Source organism: Nothobranchius furzeri, chromosome 4 (assembly GCF_043380555.1).
Source record: "Nothobranchius furzeri strain GRZ-AD chromosome 4, NfurGRZ-RIMD1, whole genome shotgun sequence".
Lineage (NCBI taxonomy): Eukaryota > Metazoa > Chordata > Actinopteri > Cyprinodontiformes > Nothobranchiidae > Nothobranchius > Nothobranchius furzeri.
In genome coordinates this window covers 2,023,487-2,041,959 of record NC_091744.1, presented here as the reverse complement: position 1 = coordinate 2,041,959, position 18,473 = coordinate 2,023,487, and the positions used below count along the sequence as shown (strand labels likewise).

The following is an 18,473-nucleotide window of genomic DNA, read 5'->3' as shown; positions in this document are numbered from 1 at the left end:
CCTAGGATGCTAGCCTCACAAACCGAACTTGGATGAGAGGAAAACAATGGATGAATGTGATTATTATGGTTTACAGCTTATGAAAACCCCAAAATCTAAATCTCAGACCATATTCCACAACCACAACATTCTATATTTAAAAAAAAAAAACAATTAAACGATTTTGACTTCAGCCAAGTGAAGCTGGTGGTTCTCAATCATCCAGGTCATGGTAATACAAAAGGGTTAAAATAAAGGAAACTAGACTTCTTTGGTCTCTTGACGACCTTTCGTTTCGCGAAACATCTTGAAAAAACCAAAGAATTTGAGTTGCCTTCATTTGAACCCTTTCGGATAGCCAGCTGAAGAATGTATATTCTGCATGCATTTGCACTGACGATAAGTATAACCTCCCAGTTAGCACTGTAATTTGCACAAAACACAACTAAGAAAACACACGTTGTCGGCAGGATTCGAACCTGCGCGGGGAGACCCCAATGGATTTCTAGTCCATCGCCTTAACCACTCGGCCACGACAACTGATACCTTCGATAGCAGTATTTTCGAAATTGAACTCTATCTCAAAACGGCACTATCCGCCTGTCGTACATATAAATTGGCTTGTTCATTTAGAAATCTACTGAAGTCAGCATCTGAATAAATTCAATTAGATGTAAGTATGAATGATCAAAATGTAAAGTTCGTGCAATTTTTTTCTAAACGTTATACCTCAGTCTCGTAATCCCCTATTTAATGGCTAAATTGAAAAAACACCGGGAAAGCTTTCATGACGTGAAGAAAAAAATGTTTTATAAAACTAAAATGTAACGTTCAGTATGTGAACTGAAGTTGTGCATAAACTTTTGACGGTTTATATAAGACTAGAGATTAATGTCGGATGTAATATCTTGACGAACATGGCGACTGGGCCGAAATCAAACGATGAAGCGTAATTCCACTTTGCTGTTACAGTACACTTGACCCACCTGTTGTCACTGTAACCCTCAGAAGCAGCAAATGACCAGTTAAATACACTTGGCGTTTGCAGGGACAACTAATTTTATGAACTGCGTCTATGGTCTGTAGTAGAAAATAGTCACGTGACCTAAAATGTACTAGGCCTGCCAGCATCAAGTTAGAGTAGGTCATTATTGTTCCGGAAGTGCATTGATTAACTTGGTAACATCAAATTGTACAAATCGCCTTAATATATTGTTTTATACATTTCTATGATTAATATTCTTTTTATTATCTCTGAATATGGTTTGGTGTATACCGTAATCTGTTATATGTGATATTAATATTTGTCTTTTAGGACACTTTATTTTGAAGGGTAGTTCGTTCGTCTCTGGGCTAACCCATGCTACCTTAACGCAGCTCTGAGGCCTGCTGTGTTTTCAACGGAGGGAGAGCCGAGAAGAAAAATGGCGTCTGCTGGCGACCCAGAGCGGGACACCGGCCATTCAGTTTGAGCTTTCCACCCCCCAAACAGAGATCGGGGTTCGGTCTGGACCGGTCGGATTCCCGCTCCAGACCGGTTGTGGTTTTTTCTCCCAGTTTTTCTCCTGCGTGCGTGGCTCATTCGGGGATCGAGATTGAGGCGGAATACAAGAGCCTCTCTCCTGCAATGAGAGGGAGAAGAGGAAGGCCGCCTAAACAAGCAGCAGAGATGCGGGAAGGTTCACCCGGGCCAGTCCGGGGCTCTCGGGGCGGCAGGACTAGAGGGATGCGTGGACGGGGAAGAGGCAGAGGAAGGGGCCGGGGGCGGGGAGTAGGTGTTGGAGTTTGCAGCAGTGGCCCCTTGGAGATGGATACAGATATCTGCGGGCGAGAGAACTTTAATTCGTCTCGCGGCCGCAGGAAAGTTGGAGCCTCCACCGCGGCGGCTACGGCGACATCACGGGGAAGAGGGAGCCGAAGCAGAGGCAGGGGTTCGAGAGGTGGCCGCGGCGGCAGAGGTGGAGTGAGGCGGCCTCAAACCAAGGTGGTCTACGACGATAACAGCGACGAGGAGGATGATAATTTAAGTTACCGATCTGACGAAGATGAACTGAACGACAACCCGTCGTCGGATCTTGAAGATGAGGAGGCCTTGGGAAACGAGTCGGACTATCTGGAGGACCTACCGGATGATGAGGATGCCAGCTACTGTACTGAGAGCAGTTTTAGGAGCCACAGTACGCTGGAGAGCACTCCAGGTACGTTCGTCCGCAGGCGCATGCAGTTGTGAAAAGACCTTTGCATTAATTAAAGTGTAGATTTTATTTTTAGCTGAGTGCAGAAACCAAGCCGCATTGTTCAAAATGGAGCTTGCACTCAGAAACGGGCCTTTGTTTACCGTAAGCTCTCCTGGCCGCTATTTTGCAGACCTGCTGCACGTTTCAGCCGGCTCGTGTAATTTTGACTTCTGTCAGATCAGCACTTTTCTGTTTTTATTTTCATTTAATCATCTCGCTCTCGCATTTTTTGCCATTTTCCTGCCTGTTGGCTCAAGTTTGTTTACAAAAACACGAACACTGGATGTGTCTTTTTGATACTTTAGTCAGCTTTTTCTAATTTTTCAAACTTCGGTGCGTCTCAATGCAGTTTCTTCGCTCTGCTTTTAAAAATCAGTTATTGCTTGCAAAATAAAAGCCAAAATCAGATTTTTGACGACATTTTGCACAAGTTTTATTTTTGCATTTTTTTGTTACATAATCCTGATTTATAATAGATTAATTAAAAAATTTTTAAAACACCAGATTCTTACGTGTTGCATTTTTACCACAATAACTGTTTTGTTGCGTGCAGAAATGAAACCTTTCAGCTATTTACACTCGTGAGAAAAAAGTGGTGGCAAAATAATTTGACATTTTTAATTAAATACAGCAGCACATTTGTACACAATAATAAAAAATACACATAAGTTTACATTTGGATGCTCCATGCATATCACTTTTAACCACAATAAACATGTTCTTTCTGCAACACAAGAGGTTTTATTCCTTGATATGTTTGAGCTGTCACACTTCACCGCACTCTGGTCAGGCACAGATGCATTTTGAAGTATTTCAGGGATTACACACATTCTTCAGTCAGATGTTCAGTCTGCAGTCTTTTGGTTCCCTCTCTTTAAAAAGTGTAGAGGGACTGGTTCTACTACTACCACTTTAATAAATACAACTGGTGATTTTTTTCAGGGATTACTGTGAAACTGGATTATTTTCACACATAACCTAAATTTACAATTAAAGCAGTGAACAGAAACATGTATGCATCACTGAGGTGTCTTTAATTTTTATATTAATGTGCACATGTGGTGTCACAAAGTCAGGAGAAACTTTAATCAAACTTTACAATGCAATAACTATTAGTAAAATGCCACATTACTAACAAGCTGGTAACTCAGAAGTGGGATCCCAGTGTCATGTGAAGACACTTAACCTGTAATAATCCATTAAAATCAACCAACAATTCCAGTTTACTAGTTGGTTAGGATGGGCTCCTTTCCACTGTATATATTTGATGCATAAAGTACAAAAAGAAAAAAAAATATGCTGCAGCATTTGCACACATTTCAACGGTAAAGAGTTTAAAATCAGTTCAAATGGGGATTAAAATTAAATCTGTCTTTAAATTAAAGTTATTGTGTTCTGTCACTGTGTGAAATGATTGGTATTAAATGATCATGGCTTGAAAAATAAGTTTCCTTTTTTCTTTGCGAATGTTTAGATGTAATAACATCATCATGAATTATTAGGGATGGACAAATATATCGGCATCAATATCGGTATCGGCCGATGTTAGTCATTTTTTAACATATCGGTATCGTCTGATAAACAAAACCGGGCCGATATTAACAACCGATATTTTTTCCATCTTGTCTCCATTTGTTTGCCTATTTCAGAGGGTGAGGGGGTTGATGTGTATTTTAGTCATGTGACCAGTGAATGTAATCATCTCAGAACCTTTAATGTGTGTGGTGTGTGAACAAAATAATATAAATTCAGCTTTAATAATTTTCATTTTATACAAAATCTGCTGATTTCAGAAGCATTAATGTCAGTATATCGGTATCAGCAAATATTGGTTATCGGTCATAACAGTGATCTTAATATTGGATATCGGACTGTATCGGCCCAAGAATGTCATATCGGTGCATCACTATGAATTAGGGCTGGGCAATAAATCAAAAATTTATCGATATCGAAATTTCTGACTTCATGGAGATAATTTATCCCGTGTCAATAAAATTGATAATAAAAAATGAAAAGATGTGTGTAGGTTGGCAACGTTCATGTCCCTCTAAGAAGCTGTACCACCTATAATACACGTGACAGCCCCATCGAGTGGACAACTTTTGTTTGTGCGTATTCCTGTAGTTATCGTCCATTTATCGTTATCGAGGTGAAACCCTCAATACATCGTGATATTGATTTTAGGCCATATCGCCCAGCCCTACTGTGAATTATAGAATAATTTTGATTTTATCGTGAAGATACCGTTCTCCGTTGTGTATACGTTTTGTTCTGAATGCCATCTTCTCTCTTGACTCTGTTTTTTTTTCTCATTGAAAGGTCGAAAACGAAGTCGGGCTCTGCGACCACGCTCTCCTATCCTTGAGGCAAAGGACATTCCACCTTTGGAGCTCCCCAAGTCCTCTGAGGACCTCCTGGTTCCTACCTCACAGGTCCTCAATGTTTCTGCGGTCTACGAGGTTCTGCGCAACTTTGGCACCGTCTTGCGTCTTTCCCTCTTTCGTTTTGAAGATTTCTGTGCGGCCCTGACCAGCCAAGAACAGTGCACACTGCTGGCAGAGACCCACATCTCCTTGCTCAAAGCTATCCTCAGAGAAGAAGACACTTCAAACACCACATTTGGTCCCGCTGACGTGAAGGACTCCGTTAACTCCACTCTATATTTTGTGGATGGGATGACTTGGCCGGAGGTGGTACGAGCGTACTGTGAGAGTGATTCTGAATACAGGCACGTTCTGCCTTTCCTGGAAAACGAGGATTATCCATATGAACCATTGGAGAACAAAATTAAAGTTCTCCAGTTTTTGGTGGACCAGTTCTTGGCAACTAATATTGCCCGGGAGGAGCTTATGTCTGAAGGGGTGGTTGCCTATGACGACCACTGCAGGGTGTGCCACCGTCTCGGCGACCTGCTGTGCTGTGAGACGTGTTCGGCTGTTTACCATTTGGAGTGTGTGAAGCCGCCGCTGCAGGAAGTGCCAGAAGATGAGTGGCAATGCGAGGTGTGTGTGGCTCACAAGGTACCCGGCGTGGCAGACTGTATCCCCGAAATGCAAAAGACCAAACCGTTCCTCCGTCAGCTGCCGATTGGCTTTGACAGACACCACCGTAAATACTGGTTCCTGAACCGCCGGATCGTTATGTAAGTTCAGCGTTTCATTACAACAGATGCATGGGATTCAACTGAGGGACTGATTCCATGTTTGTCTTGTTGCACATTGCAAATAGAAATGAAGGAAAAGATGTATTTTGTCTTTAAATTACTGAAAATTCGATGATGAAAGATTAATCTCATCTGAACCAGGGGTAGGCAACCCTGTTCCTAGAGAGCTGCAGTCCTGCTTGTTTTCCAACTGTCTTTGTTGTTCCTGCTGTCGATTACCTGGATCAGGTGTGTTCAGCCAATTAGAAGCTACACGTTCACGCAAGGCTGGAAACATGCAGGACTGTGGCTCTGTTGGACCAGGGTTGCCCACCCCCGATCTAAACTAAGTGTGGGCGGGGGATGTTGATTTGATTGGCAGAGTTTATTATTTTCCATCTAGAGGGGGGGATGCCAGTAATATATTTGATTGGCTAAATATATTATTGGCATCCAGAGAGGGAATGCAGGGCACTCAAATGCATAATAGCCTTTCCTTAATTGTATCTTGAGCTGTGTTTTGCTAAATGAAAATGACACATCTTCATTTGATGAACAGACACACTTTCAACATATTGTAGGTTAGAGGAGTGATTTATCAGAGTTGCTAAAATATGGAAATAAATACACACACAGGTTCATAGATTGTGAACTTTTGAAATACAAAACATGACAACTGCATGTATTATGAATCATAACACATGCAGTTGTCATGTTTTGTACTTTGATGTGGTGCATTAGGATATGTGGTACATTAGGATATGTGGTACATTAGGATATGTGGTACATTAGGATATGTGGTACATTAGGATATGTGGTACAGTAGGATATGTGGTACATTAGGATATGTGGTACATTAGGATATGTGGTACATTAGGATAAGAAGATTCAATAGATTTCCATCTGCTTTGCTTCCAAGAACTTCTTCTCGTGTTTAAAAAGATGGACACCAGCATTAAGGCTGATTTATACTTCTCCCGTCAGCTTGAGTTTGGACTCGTGCACATGCATGGATCTCTCCATCACCTGGGGATTGTTGCAAAGCAATTCACCGCTAGGACAACAGGGGGCGTAGTCCTTTTTTTGGGGTTTCCTGCCATCATTAAAATCATGTATCTGGTCCACTTAGTGCATTGTGTTTATGGATTCAGAGACTTTAACGCAGATTAACTTGTCCCTCGTTCTCCTCCACCTCCTCGTGCGGTCGCCACCAAACCCACGTTTTCCATAATATTTGTTCACAAATAAAACTCCGGTACTCCTTCAGTTACAGGTGAACAAACATTCATATTTTTGGACTTTTCCCACAAAATGTTCTTCAATCTGTCCCGTGTCTGCTGCTAAATATCTTTGGCTCGCATTAATTGTTGCGAGGGGGAGTGGCGGTGCTGCTGATGAAGTTCAAGGAAGCGGCATGCTGACCATCCACCTGTCGGAGAGCTCTTGCTCCGTTGCATAATGGCGTTGCGTGTCTCAGTACCCACGCAGACGGAGAAGTTTAAATCAGGCCTAAGGAGTTCAATCCATAAATCGCAAAACACATTTCATTTGCTGCTTTTTGTTGTTGTTATAATCTAAAACACTTCGCATTAAAAACGTTACTTTCACGCGTCAGCATGGTGCAACCGATTAACGCCAAAGGCGCCCAATACAGATTAATAACATGATCAAGAATATATGATTTATTCTGTCAGTTTGTCGTAGTTTCGGTTATTCAGGGGACACGCTTGTGTGCGTGATGTAAAAAGCGCCGTTCAGTGACCAGCAGAATCACCGTTTCTTACCGTTCCCCGTGGGTTCCACAGAGCAGCACTGTGGAGGGATTTCTGCCGCATTTTTGGTTGTTTGGTATGTGTAACTAAATGAATGCTGCTCATTGTGTTCTTCCTTCCAGCTTGACCAGCAACTCTCCCAACTTAACAAAAGCTGTTTTTTTTTTGCCATCATCTGTCAAAGTGATTTCTTACAGAGTAACAACTAGGGATGCTCCGATCTGCAAACTGTCATGGTTTCTCAGTCCTGCAGCGCCAGAGGTGTTGTGCAGAGAAAAGTTAAAAAGGGACTCGGTGTCACACTCAAAATCAAGCGACTGTGACCTGATCTGATCGGAAGCAAAAAAAAAAAAAAACGTGATCAGAAACTCCCTACAACCAATCAGCACCAGTTTACCACAAGTCCCACCCCCCAGTGACTTTACCGGGTCTTTTCAGAGTACATATCGCAATACAGGTACTCAGTTGGTCCCTAAGCGGTCCTTTCTGGTTGGCCCAGTGAAATGGACACACGCACATGCAGTGATGGTCCGGTAAAATTATCCGGCAGTTCTGACGGTGGAAACGGGCCCAATGTCGGCACGTAGTGATAAGAACCAAAGTCTGGCTCAAGCTAAGATTGTGTTGATGGAAAGTCTTAGTAGGTGGTCTGAGCTGTCTGGATTTATTTTACAGTTTTTCAAAAGCACAAACCATCTTACTCAAATGTTGTGTTGTAGAACAAGTAATACACCATCCAGATTCAATTCCAAAGTAAAAAACAACATCTATATGGATTCTCCTCTCACTGTAGTTTATCTCTACTGATTTTCTTGGTCCCAAACCAGTAAACGTAGATCTCTTGAATGTAGTTAACTTCATTTTTGGTTTTAGTTGGGAGATACTCTTGAATAAACTGAAATATACAGAGTATTTTTAAATAACCTGGTCATCTACTCAAGTTGGCACTGAGTACGTAGTCACATAGTGTGTGTGTGTGTGTGTGTGTGTGTGTGTGTGTGTGTGCGTGCGTGTGTGCGTGTGTGTGTGCGTGTGTGTGTGTGTGTGTGTGTGTTGGGTCACCAGCAGCAGACGATCCTCCATATAAACTGTGAACGGGGAACAGGGATAAATCAATTAAATTATATAGGATTTACATAGTGTGACTTAATGTGAAGTGTGTGTGCATACACACACAGAAGCCTGCTTAATAGACGCTAGTGTTACATGATGTCAGGCCTCACAGTTCCGTGCTATGATCTCAGCAAAATGACGGTCCGATTCATATTTTCTGCTTCAAAACATCCACGAGTTTTAATGAAAATTCAGGCGCACTTATTTTCCAAATAACTTTTTTTGTCACGCCCCCTTTTTAAAAGCAATAATCCCAGATTACCAGTTAGTCAGATCATTTGAATATTTAGAGTCCTGTCTAAATAATTGTACACAAAGAGGACACAAAGCTCTGGTGCAGCATTTTAAGGTTCTAGAAGATTGCCACGTCAGAGGACCAGCCTGGCCCGCCACACTCCTCCGTTAAATTCTGCACAGAGAACGGGTCTGGGAACTCTCCTATTCAAATAACCCCGCCCCGTGAGAATTCTAACTGCGCTCATCAGCGCTGAGCAGCGTACGTCACACACCATAACGCCGAGTTTGTTGAACATGGCGACTGAAGCAGGGTTCGCTGCGGCTCTTTCCTCTGTTCTAAATGACTTGGACACGTCTTTAAAACCACAAGTAGAAGCGCTAAAAGCCTTGTTTTTAAAGAAGGATGTTTGTGCTGTCGCCAGACTCCATTTTTGACTACAGCTAAAAAAACTGCAGACGTCGCAGACGTCGCACACAACGACGCTCCGTTTCTCATAAACAACGAAGACAGCGGCGGCGTTCGCTGCGGCTCTTTCCTCTGTTCTAAATGACTTGAGTGTCTTTAAAACAACAAGTAGAAGCGCTAAAAGCATTTCTTCTTAAAAAAAAAAAGATGTTTGCGCCATTGCCAGACACACGGTACAGTCGGCATTTCCTTCTTTTTTCTGATTGGTTACTTTTGAGCCGCGTAGTCCCACCCCTCAAGTGCCTCTCTGCCTGTGAGTTACCAGACTCTGTCTCTGTGCAGAATTAAAGAGAGGAGGAGTCTGGCAGGTCAGGCTATCAGAGGACAGCTGCAGACGGCAGAATGTGCAGTCTTGTATCCTGATATTTGGACATCTTGCCTCTGATTGAATAACAGCAGCGCATCTTTACCCCTGACTCCATTTGCTTTGCAATGTTGATGTTTTAGCTCCACAAATAACACAAGCCTTGGAGGAGTTCTGCTGTGTGGTAGAGTTGCTAATGCTAACGGTTAGCTTCTACTAGACCGAGACATTATCAGTTTCCTGGACGCTAAACCAGCAACAGCCTTCTCCGTCACGAGTCAAGATGAGTGAGCCCATAAATGTTAAGTGACAGTGTGACATAGATCTGTCAAGACTTTCAAATCCTAGATTTTCACTGTCTATTTTCTATCAGAAGCTCTTGCAGGTGTAGGAGACTATTTTCATGTTCAGACTGCATAAAAAACTCAGTGACTGATTATGATATCTATTAATATGATAAAATAACGATTAAAGTTTTTTCAGTGTTCCACACCTTTAAGATCCCGTTATTCAGCGAAAGACCTCAGATGTAATATCTGAAGTGTCCCTAAAGGCCAGCCACGTTCACCCGTTCTGACTTGCGTTGTTTCTAGTGAAACAAAAGCTGAAATGTTCATAATCACGCGATAAATTCTGTGATTATGTTTTTTGGAGAACAGTTTTTAAGGCACAACCTGCCAAAAACGCCTTTAATAGTCATGTTTCAGTGACATTTCTGGAGGGGGGTGGTGGGGGGGGGGGTGACTGTGAGATACTAAATAAATAAAATAGTCCCCTTCAGGATTTTGCTTGGATGTCAGCATGTCGTAGCTGCTTCAGCGGTGAGTGACATCACTGATCGGAGCCAAAGCTTGACCACAAACATTGCCAACAATAAACTTTTGGTAAATTGGAAAATGGTCCTTTAGAGCCGATCCGGTGAGGCACATGCTGCGAAGATTGGGTAAAATTACCCGGGAGTTCTGATTGGTGAAAACTGACCTAACGTCACATAAAACATGTATTCAAGCTGACTTAACAGTTTTTATGCTCTCATCTCTCACAGTGAGGAGGAAGGTGAGCAGGAAGATAAAGCCACGTGGTACTACAGCACCAAGGTAAACTGAGATCATCGGTTTTATTACTGATTATTATCATTTTTTATCACACCAATCTTTTCTGTTTCAGGTCCAGTTAGCTGAGCTGATAGATGGCTTGGATAAGGAATACTGGGAGGCCGACCTAAATGCGGCTCTGGAGGAGATCAGAGATGAGGTGCACACTCACATGGACATCACCGAGGACCTAACCAACAAGGCTCGTGGCAGCAACAAGTGTTTCCTCACAGCGGCAAATGGTAAAGCACAAGTCTGTCTCTCTTCAGTCATTTCCTAAGTCCTTGGGGTCTGCCTTCTGTTGCTGACATAGTAGTGGGGGGGTGCCACCTTAAGTACCTCACGGTCCGATTCGATTATTAAGCAATTATCACGATTTCAACTATTTTTGATGTATTTTTTTCCCACTGTTTGTTTTTTTACTCACGTCATAGCTGTTTCATCATTTCTAATTAATTCAAGTTACCAAAAACACGAATAATGAAAATGAAAGTAAACGCGGGCAGTCATTGTGGTGGCTTTTTGACCTCGCAACCTTGAAAAGACCCCTGCATCAGGTTTGCTTCTGTGAACAGAGTCAGCTGAGATGGCAAACTGCAGCGATGCCGAGATCTGGAGTTTCTGGCGTTTAGATTTGAAACTCGGATCATCAGACAGTCCACGTGAGACACCTTTTGGAGTTGGTGATAAAACTTAAAGGGATACTATGCACATTTTCATATTTTTAAATCATTTTCTTGGAGTGGGGAGACGGTGGCACAGGAGTTAAGTGCTCACCCCGTAATCGGAAAGTTGCAGGTTCGAGCCCCGCTCAGTTAGTCGCTGTCGTTGTGTCCTTGGGCAAGACACTTAACCTCCTTTGCCTGCTGGTGGTGGTCGGAGGGACCGGTGGCGCCAGTGCTCGGCAGCCTCGCCTCTGTCAGTGCGCCCCAGGGCAGCTGTGGCTACATCGCAGCTCATCACAACAGGGCGGGACTGCGGGAAGGCCGCTGAATCGTTCCAGGGTCACTGCAACCCTTCCAACCCTCAATGCTCCTCCCCCTATCCACACTGAGGCGACATGCGCTGCTTATCGTGGCTGCAGGAACTGAAGTGGGGTTAGTCCCAACCCACCACCCCACCTAGTGGACACTTATGTTGTGTTGTCTGAAGTCTGTTGCATATATGTTTGAGGTGTTTTATTATTATTATTTTTTTGCAGAGCAAAGCTGCTCTCCTGGTGGAGGGTAACTCTGAAGTGCCCTTTTTTCCCTCCACCTGAACCAATCCTCATGTAACCCTCTTATCTCTATTAAGGTAGCACGAATTAGGGTTGCAAATGACCACAGTCACCAATTCTTGTCATGTGTCTTGCCCATGTATGTCTGATCTCTGAGTTGTGTGTACTGAAACTCTAATTTCCCTCTGGGATTAATAAAGTATCTTTGATTTGATTTGATCACCACCAGGGTGTGAATGTGTGTGTGAATAGGTGAATGGCTGATTGTGTTGTAAAGTACCTTGGGGGGTTCCAGGACTCTAGAAGGAGCTATATCAAATACAGGCCATTTCTTGAGTCAGTATGTGCTAAAATGACTATTTACAAGGTTAAGGAAATGTCACTCAGACGCCACTGCCCTTTGTGGCCAGAATACCGCATTTGCAACTTCAGTGTGGCGGTCTGTTGGACATGCCTTGTGCTGCAGTCAGCCTTTAGCGTGTTTTAGATCATGAAAACAGCTTATTTGTTTAATTTAGAGACGGATCGCTCCTGTGGACACTAATGAAATCGTTGCAGCTGTTAGATTAAAGTGTTAAAAAGAGGAGATAATTTCAGTTTGACCCCAGAGAATTAATAACGGATACCGGGGGGGGGGGGGGGGGGGGGGGTGAAAGCAAGCAAAACAGCCAAGTGTGCCTTTGAGGAGCGTTGCTTCAGTTGGCATCAAACCCACTTTAAACCGCCATTGTGTAATCTTTGTGTAAACATAAGGTCAGGCCGCGTTACTGCCACAGGCTGCCCACTTGTAAATGACCAAAGGCTCGCTGGTGCTGCCTCAGCTTTGCAGCAAAGTAGCGCCGTAGTTTTATGAAAGAGACAAGTTGGTGAGCAGGAACAACCATCGGCTTCTCTTCATCTTACCCGGTATGGAGACACGTAAGCTGCTGTCGCATGTTCATAGTGTTGCTGTTGTTTTTTATTTTAGTTTTACACAACTTTCCTCTAACGATGAGTAAATCCCACTCTCAGTGGCTGAAGCATAGAAGTGAAGCTGCCACCATTGCTGTTTTGTTTTTTCTCCTGGTCCGTCCCCTAAAGTCTCCAGGCGGTACTCCGTATTGATATGTTCCTACGTTCCTAAATGAAAATAATTTTTTTAGCTTTTAAATAATATGTAGCAATAAAGAAGATGAAATCTTGTAAGCAATAATGTAAAAAGAAAAATATTCTAACATGCCAAAAAAATTAAACATGAGTTTTCCTTCAAAATTTTCCATATTTTTAGAATTTTTTGTATTTAGTAAATGTTTTTCTTTCCTCCGTTGTTTGCGGTTCACATTTCAATATTTAGAGAGTAAAATATGCTCCACTAAAAGTTGGATAATGTGATGAGGTGTTTTATTTTTGCGATTTCAGTACCTTACATTATTGTTACCCAAATTGCTCCATATTCATAAAAAATGCTAAAAATTTCACATCTGTCCTTTCTTTTATTTGGTGTGGAAGTTGAAGGTTAAAACAGCAAAATACACAAATGTGTAATTTAGAACCCCCCCCCCCCCCCCCCCCCCCTTTGTGCCTCCAGAGGAGATCCTGGAGCGACTGCGAGCCAAGAAGGAGGGCGAGCTGGAAGAGGTGAAGAGGCGAGCAGCTGAGGAGGCTCAGAAAGCCCGCTTGGAGAAGGAGGCTGAGGAGGCCAAGCTGAAGGACGAGGGACAGCAGGATGGGGTGGTCAGCGAGCCAATAAGGGATGAGCAGGGGCCAAAAGAAGAGATTGCACAGGAAAAAGAGGATGATGTCAAGAGCAGAGGTAAAAATAATTTATGTAGGACCAAAAGATGAAAAATGCTGCATGAATACACAAAATTTTAATTGTCGGCATAAACTAGATGATGCTTTTCCACCATAATGTCGATATTTACTTAGATATTAAATATCTGCTTTCAGCTGAAACTTTTTGACCTTGACTGAATAGGTTCACCTCTAAAGGCTGACCGACATGGTTATTTTTAAGGCCGATACCGATTTTAAAAGAATTTTGTTGCCGATGGCCGATATCTAAAGCCGATTATTAAGGCTAATATATATATATTAATATATATATATATATATATATATATATATATATATATATATATATATATATATATATATATATATATATATATATATATATATATATATATGCACGTTTTAGCAGCACATTGATTGTGAAAGACAACCGAACTCTCACTGCGTCAAATATAAATTAAATAAGTCAATAAATCTCTTAATCACATCAAGGAAGGTCTACGCTAGAACCTTCCTTTTACTTACATTGTTTTATGCTAAGCTAAAGCTAAACTTACTGCTTCCAGATCAGGAGAACGACTGAGCGTGTTAGCTACAAATCCGTTTTCTCACTTATGTAACTCTGGCGAATCTAACAGACAAAAATGTACTTAGGGGTGAAATATTCCCTTAGGTGTAAACCATGAAAAAGGCACCTGATTTTTATTGTATTTATTTATTTTATCTGCTTTTAAAAATAATTTCAGCAGATGGCCGATATAGAAAATATTGGTCGGCCTCTATTCACCTCACCCGTCTCCATCTCACTAATACACCAATGCTGCTGCTGATGTTTTCTAGCCAGTGAAGATGCCCTCACTGGTCAGGATGGAAGCAGCGGTTGCAGCGCCTCAGATGGACCTCCATCGACCTCCTCTCTAGCACAAACCTCCTCTGGTCTGGTCTCTGTGACTCCAAAGCCCGTAGCTCCAACCTCAGAGGTCAAGACAGAAGGATGTTCCAACATGGAGGAGTCTCACAAAGCTGAAGGTATAAAAACATTTTGGTTGTAACATTCTCCTCATTAGTAGTTTCTGGATTTTGCATTTTTTCCCTTTAATTTGATTAAACGAGTCTGTCAGGCTAAATTCACTCCATGCGGCTCTTATTTTGGAAAGTCGGGCTTCAGTTCTGGGAATGCTCTGCGAGTCTTGTTTATCATTCTGTTGTTCCTTTAACGAGCTGGAAAGCTCTTTGTGATACTCTTGATTTATAATCTCACAACACTTTCTACTATCCATGGTTCTGCTTTCTTTATCAAAGGATAAATGGCAGAATGATGTTAGTCGTATTGTTTTTATGTCAGTTTCAGATTCACCCTGTTTGGTTTTGGCTTAAATTAAACCAAATGTGCACTTTTGAGAACTTTTATTGTCTGTTTTTGATGCAAATGGTCCTTTCTGTTAGATGCATGGCTTCCCTGTGACCAGCAGAGGGAGCCACAGCCATAAACATTTTCTTTGCACCAAGTTTTCATTTCGTTGTCCTTTTATAAGTTATCAGTTGGCGTTTTATACTTTTTGTTGGTTGACTGGTTTAGTCATTTAAGGTTATGCTTTAAGATATTTCTGTTTGAAACTAGTTCAGAGTTAACAATCTGAAATTAGAAGAATAAAAGCAAAAACTGCAACTATAAAACTTGCAACCCTTTTGTTTCTCAGCAGTTTGTACCTTTTAATGCTCATTTTCTGAATGTTTTGCAGGAAACCCATCCTCCGCTTCTGTCCCTGTCTGTGGAGAGGGTGTTCCCAGTTTAAGCCAGCCCTCCCAGCCCTGCGAGGACAACAGCAACAGCAGCTTAGGGACTGGCGTCCCTCCGAGGGGTCCTGAACCTCCAGACTTGGCAGACCGGTCCTCTCAGTCATCACTGGCAAGCCTCGATGACTCAGGTTCTTTTTTTTTTTTTAACGCTACAAATCGTATCGACCAAAAAAACGCTCTGATTGGATGGTTGAAGCTGATGATATGATTTAAACAGGTTTAATGACACATTTATTCTCACACACCTGGACTTAGAGTAGAATTTTACCAAACGTCTGATATGACCGAAATCTAGGAGTTATTTTTCTTTATAAAACGTTGATTTTCTACCATCTACCAACTTCAGCTTCTGAAGCAAAGTCAGCTTTTGTGTTTTTGGCTAAACTGATCTCTGCACCTCCAGGGGACAGTAAAGAGTCCTCCAACGGGGAGGCGGGGAGCCTGGGCAGTAAGAAATCCTCAGCGACTCGCATGGTGACCCGACTGAGGAACCCAGACAGCAAGCTGAGTCAGCTGAAAAACCAGCAGGTTGCTGCTGCCGTTCATGAAGCCAACAAGGGCTTCAAGGAGGGCAAAGAGGTGAGGACGAAGAACACTCTGATCTTCTCATCGCCGTGGAGACAATGACAAAAGTTGTGATTAGAGTTCATGTGAGGGGTTCAGGTCCAGCAGCGGCGACTGACTCTAGCCTTGATCATGTGGTGCTTTTCGTAGGTCCTGGTGGTAAACGCACAAGGTGACATCACTCGGGTCAACACACGCAGCAGCAAGGATGTGGTGATGAAGGGGACCCTCAGCCAGTTCTTCAAGCTTGGCCAAGAGGGCAAGTACCGGGTCTATCATAACCAGTACAGCTCCAATAATTTGGCCCTCAACAAGCACCAGCACAGAGAGGTCAGAAAATGCACCACGCTTGCTTTTCTCTTCAGGGTTTATAAATTATTACTTTCTAACAAACCCAACTAAACCTAATTTCCAGGACCACGACAAGAGGCGGCATCTAGCTCACAAGTTCTGTATGACAACGGCTGGAGAGTTCAAGTGGAACGGGTCCATTCATGGCTCCAAGGTTCTGACCATCTCCACGTTGAGACTCACCATCATGCAGCTTGAGAACAATGTTCCGGCGCCGTTCATGCACCCTAACTGGGCCTCACACAGGTACCAGAGCCAGGGCAGGAGCGGGATGTAAAAACTAAAACGCTTATTTGTTTCTGTTTTCGTTTAGTTCTGTAGCATCAGATTCTGATTCAAAGAATTTTAAAGCTGCAATAGCGAATTTGGAAAACAACATTTTTTCGTGCATTTGAACCCTTTTGGCGCCAGAGTTTTTTTCCCAAGGAAAATGTTCATTTTTGACATAATTTCAAAAGGTTGTAGCTTGGGAAAGGTTAGAGATGGGGGTAAACGGTAAATGAGAAAAATCTTCAGTAGGACCCAAAGTTTGTGTTGGGAGCAAATTCACTCATCTAATTAGCATATTATGACCTCATCAGGCTGTCGCATTGGAATGCAACATTTTTACAAATGTTCTTTCGTATTTTTACATATTTTGAAATTGTTATTATATTTTGAAATATTTTTGTTTATATTTACATATAACGCTCTTTTTAAATAAAAATTGAATATATTAATTTTATATTTATGATTATGTGGCATACTGACTTCCATATCGTTACGTATCCAAGGGGTCAATTTTTCATCATCTAATTGACTCAACATAACCTTTCATACACATTCAAGGCTGTCGGGGCCCAGACGCCCAAAACTACCCTTTGCCCACTTATTGTTCCTCAAAGGAGACATAAACAGTCTCGCTCAAGATCTCCTGCCATCTCTGTGTAAAAGCCAGACTTCAACACTCTTCACTCTGAATAAGTGAAGACTACATGACTTTACAACTCATAAGCTTAATCGTATGTGATGAATGAACAAGATGTTTAAGTCAAATGTTTGAATAATCTGTGCAAAAATCAATGAATTTCAAATGAATATTGTTCTTACAATGATCCATTCATTTCACGAATCAGCATGTGTTTGATTTAACAAGTTAATCAAATAATAAGAATAATTCGTGCTGATCTCCTCCCGTCCTCTCCCCGACCGGCAACCTCTCGGCGGGAGGCAGTTTTCAACCTCTAAAAACTCAGAAGCTCCACTATCTTCTGGTGTAAAGTAGTAACTTCATCAGGGATCATATTTGTAGCTGACTCGTTAAAGTCAGCAATGACGCCTGTCGCAATATTGCAACTTTTGCGCTTAAATAATAATAATAATAATAATAATTATAATGCACTGAACTTCTATAGCGCTTTTCAGGACACTCACAGACGCTTTTTACTCTCTCACATTCACACACTGCCAGTGATGGTAAGCTACTTGTAGCCACAGCCGCCCTGGGGAGGTCTGACAGAGGCGAGGCTGCCATTTGGCGCCGTCGGCCCCTCTGACCACCACTAACACAGGCAAGTTGGGTGAAGTGTCTTGCCCAAGGACACAACAGCAGGATACCCCTGGCAGGAGCTGGAATCGAACCCATGACCCTCTGATCATGAGGCAACCCGCTCTACCACCTGAGCTACTGCTGCCCTGAAAGGGTTAAAGGGTTAAAACATTCTAACATATTTTGTTATAAATATATTGTGGGGATAAAAAAAATAATTAACTCATTCACTGCCAGACGTTCCTGGTCAGTAAAGCCCTTTGCTGCCAGCAATTTTCAAAGTTTGGACTTAAAATGACGACTTTTGCCGTCAATGGCAGTGAATGAGTTAAGTGGTTCCCTCGCATTTGTCTAAAAACCAATAACACGTTTGGATCGTCTGATTGTCGGTCTCGCCAAACCGCCGCACTTATGCACTTTCCTGGGTCCTCCAATCATTACGTACTCGCGTATTTAGCAACAGAACACCACTGGTGTGAGAGGTTCTCCACTCAATAATAGCAGAGAAGGAGAAACAGCCAGCTGCTACCACTTCAACTTTAGGACAAACTACCAGAGTCCCGAAAAGAAAAACTCCATTTGAAGTCACGGGTGTTTGGACCTAGAAATGGCGACTGGTGTTTAGCGCTCTCTTGTTTCCTCTGGTAATGATACCCTGGAGGAGGGGTGGGCGATATAGCCTAAAATCTATATAGCGATATAATTAGAAAAATGTGCGGTAACGTATATATTGCGATATATGACTTTCTTTTGTATACATGTCAAAAACGACTGTTTCTAAACTTACTCACGCACCAGATACATTGCAGCAGCAGAATAAACACACTTCAAACAGTAGAAAATGCCATTTATTGTGCAAAAATCAAAAAGCTTTACGAGTAATATTTAAGATGT

At 42.3% G+C, this 18,473-nt stretch overlaps 1 protein-coding gene and 1 non-coding gene across 5 annotated transcripts in view; one reads left to right on the top strand and one right to left on the bottom strand.

Annotated features, from left to right (window-relative positions):
• Positions 1-437: 437 nt before the first annotated feature.
• Positions 438-519, bottom strand: trnas-aga (transfer RNA serine (anticodon AGA)). The gene has a single exon. It is a non-coding gene; the product is annotated as a tRNA-Ser (tRNA).
• An 849-nt stretch (positions 520-1,368) lies between these two features.
• LOC107391526 (nucleosome-remodeling factor subunit BPTF) overlaps positions 1,369-18,473 on the top strand; it is a 57,272-nt gene continuing 40,167 nt past the window's right edge. For 3 of the 4 annotated variants that reach the window (XM_054744861.2, XM_054744859.2, XM_054744862.2), the window contains exons 1-10: positions 1,442-2,177; positions 4,536-5,358; positions 10,296-10,347; positions 10,418-10,586; positions 13,131-13,355; positions 14,177-14,365; positions 15,079-15,264; positions 15,540-15,715; positions 15,851-16,030; positions 16,116-16,297. In XM_054744861.2, the coding sequence (XP_054600836.1) occupies positions 1,607-2,177; positions 4,536-5,358; positions 10,296-10,347; positions 10,418-10,586; positions 13,131-13,355; positions 14,177-14,365; positions 15,079-15,264; positions 15,540-15,715; positions 15,851-16,030; positions 16,116-16,297 (2,753 nt within the window). In that variant the 5' untranslated portion in view covers positions 1,442-1,606. Of the gene's footprint in view, positions 2,178-4,535; positions 5,359-10,295; positions 10,348-10,417; positions 10,587-13,130; positions 13,356-14,176; positions 14,366-15,078; positions 15,265-15,539; positions 15,716-15,850; positions 16,031-16,115; positions 16,298-18,473 lie in introns of all 4 variants that reach the window. The other variant, XM_054744858.2, reaches the window with a different exon arrangement.